At 40.8% G+C, this 12,732-nt stretch overlaps 1 protein-coding gene across 3 annotated transcripts in view; it reads left to right on the top strand.

The window, feature by feature from the left end:
* Nucleotides 1–12,732, top strand: part of ASTN2 (astrotactin 2) — a 1,032,132-nt gene that overhangs the window by 320,850 nt on the left and 698,550 nt on the right. For all 3 annotated transcript variants that reach the window (XM_017949334.2, XM_017949333.2, XM_017949331.2), the window contains one exon: nucleotides 12,481–12,588. In XM_017949334.2, the coding sequence (XP_017804823.2) occupies nucleotides 12,481–12,588 (108 nt within the window). The remainder of the gene's footprint in view (nucleotides 1–12,480; nucleotides 12,589–12,732) is intronic.

Raw genomic sequence — 12,732 nt, 5'->3', positions numbered from 1 at the left:
AGCTGTCAAGTTTTATTCCAACATGAATGTCAATGTCTTAGAGAAGGGAATACCTAGCATGGAATATTGGGAATAACAAGGGCCACAGTTAAACTTCCCAATCAACCCCGTCTCTGTACTGGCTGTGCAATCTTGCTCAAGACAATCCGTGAAGATATCAATTTATTGATATTTAACACATGGATATCAGCATCAACTTAATTGCACTCTTAACGTGTACTCAATGATTGTACCATACATAAACGTTTAGTCCTGTTGCTTGACAAGTAGCAGGCACTCAGTCGCTATTTGTTCCCTTTGTTACCTCTTGCTCCTTTTCATGTTTATTCAATTCATAAAGGGCATGTAGTCAGGGAATAGTGCAACTGTGAGATCAGAAGATTAGGGCCAAAAAAGTACATCTTGAGAGACTAGAAGAAAGGGCTGAAATATACAGATACAATTTGGTAGTACAAAACGTTCTTTACTTTGGTTTAGAAAAATCAATTCTACAAATACATGATGGGAAAGACCAGATTTATTTGCAGTGCATGTCAACAAAGAACTGAGGGCATATTGAATGTAAGTCAGCTGCCAATAAAGCTGAAGCGGGCTTGAGCTGCCTTGCTATAAGTCTCATGTTGAGAGAGAGGGAAGTGTAGTCCATTATTGCTCTATGCGGGTCAGATCACACCTGGATTAGCATGCCCAATTCTGGACATCAAAACTCAAAAAGGACATGAGAAAAATGAACTACTTTGAAAAGAATTTGATAGAATGAATTTGAAATATGGGATGAGTATCAAAATTACTAAGATTTGAAAACAATGATGTAATATCCAGTGTTACAGAAGATAAAGTGAAATACAGTGAAATAGTCACTCATATACAGCTGATTGGGACAAAATTGGTATATCCTTTCGGGAGGGTGTCTTAAATATGTCAAAACCCTTTGACCCATAAATTTCTCTTTCAACATTCAGGAAAATTCTACATGGGGTTGCATAGGGCTGTGTAGAAATATTTACCTGTAAGAATGTGTGATAAAATAGTGAAAAACCAGAAACAATGTAAAATTTAAACAATAAGAAATTGGTGGCCGGGCGCGGTGGCTCAAGCCTGTAATCCCAGCACTTTGGGAGGCCGAGACGGGCGGATCACGAGGTCAGGAGATCGAGACCATCCTGGCTAACACAGTGAAACCCCGTCTTTACTAAAAAATACAAAAAACTAGCCGGGCGAGGTGGCGGGCGCCTGTAGTCCCAGCTACTCAGGAGGCTGAGGCAGGAGAATGGCGTAAATCCGGGAGGCGGAGCTTGCAGTGAGCCGAGATGTGGCCACTGCACTCCAGCCTGGGCTACAGAGCGAGACTCCGCCTCAAAAAAAAAAAAAAAAAAAAAAAAGAAATTGGTTAAATAAACAGTACATTGACATAGTAATTTTACTATGTCAATAGTAGAACTTTTCAGGCAATAGGTGATATTGAAGGTGAATACTTAATGGAATGATAACATTTATGACATATTTTATTTAACTTTATTTTAATTCCATAAGCAATCTATATTTATTTTCTCACAAAAGGAAAAAAAAATAAAAAGAAGAATATCTCAATATTCAGAGAAAATCACCAGTATCATTTGGGTAAATGTAGGTATAGATACATGTATAGATGAATATTTTGTACATATAAATCTAGATGTGTGCACTTATACAGACACACATATGACGTGTAAATTACATTCTAGAAAAAGTCAGGTATATAATTTAACCCCAATATGTATTCCTAGCATAAATAAATGTATCGTTATATATATAGATAGATATAGATACATATTTTTTACAAAATTCACACGATATGCTCGAGTTACAAGACAAGGAAACCTAGTTGTAAAAACGTATGCATATAAACACACAGTTAAAATCTCAAAGTAAGAGAAGTCAGTTGGGAGAAATAAAATTTGTCTTGATTATTATTTTCTTCTTTGTGCTTTTCCTATCTTTGAAAACATTTCTACAATAAATATGTACTGACTTTATAATCCAAAAATTATAACTTTTAAAGCATATGATATAAGGAATGGCTGAAGGAATTAATAAAAATATGTAGCTTGGGCCGGGTGCAGTGGCTCATCTTTATAATCCTAGCACTTTGGGAGGCTGAAGTGGGCAGATATCACTTGAGGCCAGGAGTTTGAGACCACCCTGGCCAACATGGCAAAACCCCGTCTCTACTAAAAATGCAAACATTAGCTGGGCGTGGTGGTGGGCACCTGTAATCATAGCTACTCAGGAGGCTGAGGCACAAGAATCACTTGAAAATGGGAGGTGGAGGTTGCAATGAGCCGAGATTGTGCTACTGCACTCCAGCCTGGGTTACAGAGTGAGACTCTGTCCCAAAAGAAAAAAAAAAAGAAAAGAAATATATAGCTTGGATGAAAAGATTGTGAGTGGGCACATGAGCAATCTTCAGATGACTGAGGACCATCATATAGGGAAGGTAACAGTCTAAGTCTACCATTTTAAAAGTCTGGACAGACTCTAGAAAGTGGAAATTTCATAGAACTTAATATATGACCAACCTCAGATACTCAGATCTGCCCCCTTACTCTACTGTAGCTTCCAGAATTGGTTCTATATTCTCCTCCCTGCTCTGCCATTTATGAGCTATGGGATGTTGACTAAGGCCTCTGTAGTGTCTCTGACCCTCAGTGTCCTCATCTTTCAAGTGGGAATGGCAATGCCCATCTCATCCAGTTATTGCGAATGTCAAATGAGCTGCTGTGTTTGGGAAGAGAGTAAAAATATTAGCTGTTATGCAATATCTGTGAGATGTTAATGTCTTTTTCAGTCACACGGTATGTCAGGAACAGGACAGACCTAGGACCAGAGTCTCTGGACACCATACCAGCTCTTCTTCCCATTGCCCAGGTGCCATATGGTGATAACTTGGAAAGAGTTTTTTTTTTGTAGGACTGGACAAGGGGTGTTCTGTTTACCTATTGTTGCATGATATAGCATCCCAAAGCTAGTGCGTTAAAGCACCAATCTTATTATACTCAGAGATTCTAGGAGTCAGGGAGTCATACATGATAAAGGAAATGTGGATTATCTCAGCTCCACAAGGACTGGACTTCAGCTTGGAAACCTCAAACATCCATGGGTAACAGATGGCTGGGGATAGAATCAACTAGAAGCTTCTCTCATGTTTTTGCCACCTGGGATGGGTTGGGATGTCTTAAATGCTGGGCTTAGCTGAGACTCTTGACTCAACCACTTACACATAGCCTTTCTATGTGGCTAAGAATCTCACAGCATCGTGGCAGTTTTCCTAAGAGGAAACATCTAGAGAGCCAGTGTTTTCAGAAAGCCAGGCAAAAACTTTATTGCTTTTCAAGTTCTATCCCTAGAAATCCTACAGAGTCACTTCCTCTGCATTCTGTAGATTTGAGGTACATTCCTAAGGCCAGTCTAGATTTGGGGGCAGGGAAATGAGACTCTTCCTTTGATGGAGGAGTGGCAAAGGTCCCACTGCAAAAGAGAAGACAAGTTGGGAGATTTTGTTATGGCCCTGTTTGGAAAATATACCATCCCACAGGGAGGAGTGGGATGTTTGAGAAGACAAAGCTTTACTTCCCTGGAAGACTGAGTTAAGCTAGATTGGAGATCTTTTCCCTCATAGGTAGTTATTTAAGCCAAAATTCAGGGATAAATTGGGTCATTTCCTTTCTTTAGTGATGGAATGATCCCCCTCTGAGATGGTCATATGACATTAAAGGTCAAGTGAGTAATGGGTTTAAACTGCTGCAATAAAGTGTACACACTTAAAAAATAAACAAAGCTTTTATTAAGTATCTTTTTTTATTAGCAAGCATTAGAAGTTCATTGGAGGAGAATTTTTAAATGCATAGGAGCAACAATAAGAAATTTTTTAAAGCACACCCAAATCTTATCATCCAGAGAAAAACCACTATAACACCTTAATATATTTCCTTCCATATGTGTGTGCATGTGTGTATTTACATGTATTTTATATGTACACTTTAAAAACAGAATACTGTTGTTTTAAAATATGCTTTATTATATGCTTCTTAAAACTTTGTTCATAACCTTAGGTCATGACATCTCAGAATGACTTTTTACTTCTTTCTTCTTTATTTATTTTTATTACATACACAGAGTAGCATTCATACCAAATATGAGCAAGCATGTATAAACTTACACAAGTGGAATCCCTCTTTGTATTCTTCTCTGCATACCTTTTCACAAAAGTATGCCTTGGAGAGGTTTGTATGTCTATAATTTAGATCTATGTCACTGTTTTCAGTGGTCTTATGAAAGACTATGTGCTATGATTTTTTCATCAGTCTTCTGTAAATGGACATCTCAGTTATTTCTTATTCTTTCCCTGAAATTATAAACAATCAGATTTAGCTATATTTTACCATATATAGTTTTTCACCATAAAAATCAATTTTAAAAGTTCATCATAAATCCCAAGAATGCTGCAGAAATTTCTTCCCTGGGGGATCAGACAAACCAGGGCTCGAATCCATATCCTTCCACTTAGCTGGCTGGTTGACCACAAGTAAGGAGCTCCACCTCTCTTGGCCACGTTTGGAGAAATAGCATAGTCACCTCTATGTAAAGTGTCTGGCACTGTGCCTGGCCTATAGCAGGTGCCTGATGGCAGGTAGCAGTTACAGTCAAAACATCTCCGAGAAGTGAATGTGTATGAACATTTGTGGTTAAGCTCTAAAGCTCAGAGCAATTGTAGGTTGTGTGGTTTAGGGGGTGTGGGAAGTTTACCCACTTCTGTCCTTTTTCCATAACTGGGACCATTTGTATTCCCTAAATGGTTGGGGGTCAGATGGGTTTTTCCATTCCTGAACCACATATTTCTTTATCTGGCACAATTCTGGGCAATCTAAAAATGCAATATTACTGTCACCAGCTTGAGGAAGACATGGAGCCTGAATAATTTAACATGTCACCATCATCCATCATGATAGCAAGAGCAGGAGATGGAGTGTGGAGGACCGGGCCTGCTGAGGCTGGCAGAGCAGGTCTGTGGACAGGGCAGCCCAAGCATAGAAGTTAGATTGCAAAAGAAGAGCAGTGAGTTAACTCTGATAGGCCCAGGAAAGACCTTGTATCATCTTGCTCCATAGTTCTCTATAACATGACTTTTATGTTGTTCTGATGCCTTGATTAGCCTCAGAGCACACCTGGGTCAAATTCCCAGTTTGCCACCAAATATCTATGCCATCTAGGGGAAACCTTTAAATATGTCTGAATATCTTCATTTATTTAGCAGCAAAATTGAGGTAAGAATCCTCAGGTAGAAGGCTTTGCTAAGTCCATGCCAAGGATATCTAAAATGCTTACTCACTAGAAAGCAAACTCCAATAAATCAGTAATTTTTGTGTGTTTTATTGATGGCTTTATCTTCAGTACCTAGACAGTGTTTGGGACAGCATGGGCCCTGAGTAAATGATTGTTTAAGGAATGCATAAACAAATGAGTGAGTATTGTGATGATTTTAGGTGACCAGGTGGTCTAGGACAGAATGAATGGTCCCCTTCTGCATCCCCACACACTGGGCTAGGACTCCAGAGGTCTGAGCTCTTGATTCTTTCAAGGTGGCTGTGTAATTCTTCCACTCTGTGCCCCAACTTTCCCTCTCCCTGTCTCTCTCACAGCTCTCACTTCCCCATTTATGGTTCTATCACTAATTTTGTGATATTACCCCCCCCCCAAAAAAAAAGTGAGTTTCTTTTTTTACATTTTGTGAAATATAATTCACATAAGATAAAATTAATCATTAATTGGCCAGGCACGATGACTCACTCCTGCAATCCCAGCACTTTGGGAAGCCAAGGCAAGCGGATCACCTAAGGTCGGGAGTTCGAGACCAGCCTGACCAACATGGTGAAACCCCATCTCTACTAAAAATACAAAATTAGCTGGGCATGGTGATGCACACCTATAATCCCAGCTACTCAAGAAGCTGGGGCAGGAGAATTGCTTGAACCCAGGAGGCAGAGGTTGAAGTAAGCTGGGATCACACCACTGTACCCCAGCCTGGGTGACAAAAGCGAAACTCTGTCTCAAAATAATAATAAATCATTTTAAAGTGTATAATTCAGTGGCATTTAGTACATTCACAAGGTTGTACAACCATCATCTCTGTCCAGTTCCAAGACGTTTCCACCACCCCTGAAAGTAACTCAATAGTTATTAACAGTTACTCCTCATTCCCCCTTTTCCCTAGCCACCACTAGTCTACTTCCATCTCTATGGATTTAGCTATCCTGGATATTTCATATAAATAGAATCACATAATATGTTACCTTTCATGTCTGGCTTATTTCACTTAGCAAAATATTTGCAACGTTCATCCACATTGTAGAATGTATCAGTATTCCTTTTTATGGCTGAATATTATTCTATGTCTATATACCACATTTTGTTTATCCATTCATCAGGTGATTGACATTTGGGATTGTACGTTTTGACTTGTAAATAGTGCTGCTATGAACATTCATGTACAAATACTTGTTTGAATGTCCTATCTTCAGATTTGGGGTGGGGCGTATATACCTAGGAGTGGAAATCCTGCATCATGTGGTAATTCTATGTTTAACATCTTAAGGAACCACCAAACTGGTTTTCACAATGGCTGCACCATTTTGCATTTCCAGCAGCAATGTATGAGGGTTCCAATGTCTCCACATCCTTACCAACATCTGCTATTTTCCATTATTTTGATTATTGCCCACCTAGTGGGTATGATGTGGTATCTATGGCTTCGGTTTGCATTTTCTATTGACTAATGACAGTAAGCATGTTTTTAATGAGAACAGAGCATTTTTGAATCAGACATAAGTCAGATTCAAATTTGGGCTCTGCCATTTGTGTAATTTTGATTAAGCAACAGTGAGATTCTGAATATTGATTTGTCCACCGATAAAATGGGACTAACTCCTACATCTCAGACCCCTTGTGAGGTGTAGGAAGGATATTGCATGTAAGGTACCCGGGGCAGTGCTTATCCCACTGTGGCATGTGTTTAGCTCATCTTCTCAATGGCTCCATCTCAGGCTCTTCAGTACCAGAAGAACCAAGGGCCCAAGCAGCAAGGATAGAAAGGCTGCTAGTTCCAGCAGATAGATGACCTCTTCTTTTCCCTTGCCAGTCTCTAACCAGTCTCACTTTCTCTCAGCCCCTAAATGGAAGTATGCGAGCAGCCCTGTGTAATTAATGGCTGCATTTTATTGCACTAAATCACCAATTTTTTATTAAAATGCTAACAGAGGGGGCCCTTTTCTAGCCATCTGAATCACCTCCAAGTCAGACTGTAATTGCCCTGTGGCCCCTTCAGATTATATGGATACTCAGAGGCTATATGCCTTGGGTGGCTGCCACCTCCCCAGGATGTCACAGCAGGCAGGAGAGTCAGGGGGCACCTCCAACCAGCAGCACTTCCTTCCTTTCATTCTGTTAAACACAGACAAGCATCAAGTAATTGAGAAATGTGCCCTGACTCTCACTTCTTGGTCTTTGTGCAGAATGTTTACATGCAACATACTGTTTTCCCCATAATAACCATTCAGCTGAGTTCTTGTACCCCTTTTAAAGATGAGATGAGAGAGATCAAATGCCCTGCCCAAGACCATATGGCTAATAAGTGAATCAAATAACTAGAACTCATGTCTGACTCCAATACCTTAATTTCTTTCTACTAAAGTCCATTACTTCCTTTGGCTCATGGATAAACAAATAGAGAAACTAACTAGACTCCAAGTGCCTTGGGAGCGGGGACCATAGATACTGTTGTTTAACAGAATCCCAGCTGTGCCATTTTTTCATCCAGGTCAAAAATCCAAATTGTTTTTTAAGATTTAACATTTTACAGGCGGTCGTGGCTTATTCATCTTCATCCTGTACTCAGATCCTGGCCCTTAATTATGCTCAGTAATATTTGTTGTACAAATGTGTCTAGAACTGTGTTCTCCAATATGGTGAGCACCTGATATGTGGCTTGTCTGTATTGTGATGTGCTATAATCACAAAATGCACACTGGGTTTTGAAGACTTACGAAAAATATATAAAATATTTTAGTAATAACTTTATGTTAATTTCACATTAACATAATATTTTAATATACTGAGTGAAATGCAACATATTCTGGAAATTCATTTGAACTTTTATTTCTACCTTTTTAATGGGGCTACTGGAACATTTAAAATGGCATATGTGGTTTGCATTATATTTCTATTGAACCGAGTTTATAGACATTGTTTTTGAGCCTCAGTTTTCACTCTGAACACATGGTACTTTAATAGTTACAAGAACGGAGTAAAGGTCAGAAGAGTTTGGAAATGGAGGCTTGACCCGAAGGGAAAAGCCTTTATAGAAACCCTTATGGTAGTTATAGGGTGTGGTCTCTGTGTGCCTGGACATGTGGAAAGATGAGGGAGTCACAAAGATCTTGCTAAGCCTGATTAGAGTTCCTACAAGAAAACAGGTCCAGGTGTTGGAGTCAAGTAAGAGAACTGCTAGTCCTTAACGGTCAATATATCAAGCATTTGTCAGCCCTCTACATCCATATGCATGCATGTGTGTGTACACACATAGGCACAGACACACCTACTTTCTCTGGTTGTATTAGGTATGAGGCAAGCTTTGCAGGTAGACAGACCAAATTTCAATCCCGTTTCTCCCACTTACTACCTCATGTCACCCCTCTGAGACAGTTATTCATCTATAAAAGCAAAACTCATGATACAGTCCTTATAGGATGACTGTGGACATTGTAAACAAAGTATTTGTTCATATTTTATTGTAAACCAGCATTGTAAAAAAGGAATAGATTTACCCGCCACTGTCTGAATTTGAATTGTGGTTCTACTACTTGCAAGCTATGACCCTGAACAAAATATTTAATTTCCACGTGCCTTCATTTTCTCACCAGTTGAGATGTGAATAAATGTAGTAACCTACCTCCTAGGTTCTTGTAAGTATGAAATGAGTCAACCCATGTAAAGTCTTTAGAATAGTGCCTGGAAGAGATACTGTGCTATGCCAGTGTTAGCTTTTCTTATATTAGAATTGCCTGATGACTTTTCGGTCACTCTCTCTATCTTGCCCCAGTAGGGAAAAAATAATGTCTGATTCCTGTATGCCAGATTTGTTCACCATGGTAGGGATATACGAGGTCATGTGTTTAGGATAAAGTAGAGATTGGAAGGAAGGAAGGGAGTAAGAATTTTGCTGAAATGTTTCAAAGTGTGGGTGTGGCATCGAAGGGGCTGTGAGAAGAGTCTGAGGTGGCCTCCTAACAGGGATAGACCCCTCGTTTTTGCTCTGTGGCTCCAGACACAGCAGAAAGTATGGCAGATGTTTTCTGAACATAAGAGAATGACCTTATCAGATGCCTTCATTTTCCCTTTGGCCAAGAATTACGTATAGGTGAACAGAAGTCTTCCTCCCTTTTTTTTTTTTTTTTTTGGAGATAGAGTCGCGCTCTGTCACCCAGGCTGGAGTGTAGTGGTGCGATCTTGGCTCACTGCAGCTTCCACCTCCCCGGTTCAAGCAATTCTCCTGCCTTAGCCTCCCAAGTAGCTGGGATTACAGGCACACGCTGCCACACCTGGCTAATTTTTTGTATTTTAGGAGAGACGGGGTTTCACACATTGCCCAAGCTGGTCTCGAACTCCTGAGCTCAGGCAATCTGCCTACCTTGGCCTCCCCAATTACTGGGATTACAGGTGTGAGCCTCTTCTCCTTCTCCTCCTCCTCCTCCTCCTCCTCCTCCTTCTCCTTCTCCTTCCAGTAAAATCTTTTAATGGCAATTTTAAAAGCCCTGCTGGCTTCTGGGGACCTCTGCTCTCTAGTAACTTCCAAATTCTCCATGAGGTCCCTGCCAATTCCATTTCAAAGCAGAGCCTTTAAATGGAGAACTGAATCTGGCAGAATCTGAAGTCTGCTCATGTCTCCAGGCCCTGCTTTTAGTTGCTGGGGATTGGGGAAAGTGTGCACTAAGGCTCTGGGACAGACCTTGCCTGATGACACATTTGGGCCAAAGATCAAATGTTGTTGTCCTTGTACTTTCCCACTCATTAGAACATACCGTCTCAGGGAAGGATGGGTGTGGGGAGGCAGATATTAATCTTTCAATTTTACAGAGCCTGAAACCGAGACGCAGCATCATAAGTGACGAGAAATTTGAGCTTGGGCATTAGTTTCACCTGGTTTCAAAGTCCACCTTCACTCATTATTAGCAAATCATTTTTCTTTTCTGAGCGTCACTTGCCTCATCTGTAAAGTAGGCACAATGATGCCTCCCTCCTAAGGGTATTATGAATTCAGTAGTATGAATGAGATGTTGTGTACAAAGCTCTGAATGCCGTACTTAGCGCCTTGACACTCAAAGGATGATCTGCTCTTTCAGGGTTCACTCATGAGTGGTTTTAAGGAAAACACTGCCTGTAATACAGAGAGACCGAATTTGGAGTTGGACAGACTAGCCTCAAAGCTTAACTCTCCTAGTCATCTGCTGTGTGACTATGCAAGTAACTTTGCCTAAGCATGCCTTTGCATCTTTGCTTTATTATCTAGTTTGTTAATTACACCACTCTTATGAGTATATCATGATGATGATTGTCTGCAATAATGTCTACAAATCTTCTAGGTACCTAGTAGACTGTGCAACAATGTTGCTAGAAGAATGAATGTGTAATAACCATATTGCAGGAAAAGTGTCTGCAAGTAGAATTTCTGTATACTGAATGCCATTTCAAATACCCTACCTGAGGAAATTACATAAAAAATCCTTTCATGAATTGAATAACATTTCCTTCTAATGTATGTTTTTCTTTTCCTCAGTTGAAATTTTCGAATAGGTAATAGGTTTGCATGGTGCTTGACTGAAAAGATGCAAAGAGTTTATAGAGAAAAGTAGCCTCCCTCTGTTCCCATCTTTCAGCCACTTAATTCTCCACCCAGGACAACCATTTTTACCAGATTCTTAAGTCTCCTCCCAGAAAGTCTATTACCGTAGATGTCTGAAGCCCCATCAATGAAACAATTTTAAAAACCAAAGTCCTTATTTTCCTGTGCCCATCTACTCACGCCCAGTATCCTCAGAGGCTCTCTCTCCTGGTTATTTCTTCTCTGGAGTAAATAATTTACCAATCCTTTAATCCCTCTCTTTCCATATCCTGTCTTTTTTTTTAAGCAATTAAAAATGCAGAAAGCACAAAGATAAAAATAAAAAATATCCATATTTCTCTCTTTGGAATTAATGACTATTAGTATTGTGACACAATTGCTTTTAGCCTTCTTTTTTATCCTTTCTGCAATCTGTCGTTCACAGCATATGAATGCATCGCCCTTTTCCTTCCACAGTCCTCTGAGTTTGTCTCTGAAGCACCCTTTGCACTCATCTCCTCCTCCCACCCTCACTACACAGGCCCTCCTGCAAGCCCTGACCTCCATTCACCTGGGTGGTCACTGAGCCTCCTGGCTGCTTCCCCTGCCTCGCACCCATCCTGCAGCCTAGGTACCACTGGAGTGTTCTTCCTTGTATACACCATGGCTGGTCAATTCATACTTTTGCTCTAGAACCTTCCATGACACCCAAAGTAAAGCTCCCTATCCTCCGTTTGGCACCCAAGTCCTCTCCCTGTGTGTCTTCCCAGTCATTTCTCCACTTAATGTTGCCTCCGACTGCCCATATGGCCCATTCCTGAGGGTGCTCAAGCTGGTACCTCTGCTGGAACTCCTTTTTCTACCAGTGCAGCCCCATCCATCCTTCAAGACCTGACTTAAATCTTCGCTCCTGCATAAAACCTTCTCAGACCCTCCGTGCTGAAATGAATTGCACTCCCCCATATTCCTAGCATCTCATTGAGTGGTAAACAGAAGCCATGAATTAGGTTTAAGCCTCCTTAGGATTCCATTTGTCCTCCTGACTAGCTTATGATCCCCTGCCTGGCAAAGACTGAGTCCTATTTATCTTTGTGTCTCCAGCGTCTTGCTCTGAACCTGGCATATAGTAATTGAAATGTGGTTAAAATTAAGTTATCTAGAGTGTTTTCTAGAGTGTTTGCTTATCACCAAAAGCAACAATAGCTATCAGTTATTTAAGACGTGCTGCGGACCAGGTATTTTATATATTACGTCTCCTTTAATCTTCAAAGCAATCTCACAAGGTGAATAGTTTTATCCCTATTTTAGAAAGACAGAACCCAGGGCTCAGAAAGGTGTGATTTCCCGTCAAGGTCACACAGCCCAGAAGCTGCTGAGCCATGCTTGGACCCAAGATCTGCTTCACTGCAGAGCATGAACTCCTTCCATTCATCACACTGACTCCTGGGTGGCTTGGGATTTACAGAGAGAAGTCTGGGGATGGGGTTGCTGATCTCTGGGATGGCTGAGGAATCTCACAAACTTCTGGAGGCCTGGAAGGCTGACTGATAGATTGTGCTTCCTCACAGGGGGAATCAGCTTTGGGAGAGCCAAGGGGACGTCGGGCTCTGAGGCAGACGATGAAACGCAGCTGACGTTCTACACAGAGCAGTACCGCAGTCGTCGCCGCAGCAAAGGTAATAGTGTCCTTGGAAGGTTCCAGAACCGGAGTTTGTAGAAGGAAATCCTGGAAATCAAATTTTGTGTTCCCTAGGAAATCGTAAATCTTCTCTAACCTGGTCCCAATCTGGTTAAAACTGAGCTTAGTATCTGCTGCCTTG

Source organism: Papio anubis, chromosome 13 (assembly GCF_008728515.1).
Source record: "Papio anubis isolate 15944 chromosome 13, Panubis1.0, whole genome shotgun sequence".
NCBI classification, from domain to species: domain Eukaryota; kingdom Metazoa; phylum Chordata; class Mammalia; order Primates; family Cercopithecidae; genus Papio; species Papio anubis.
The sequence above is the reverse complement of the archived record's forward strand: the minus strand, read 5'-3'. Positions and strand labels throughout refer to the sequence as shown.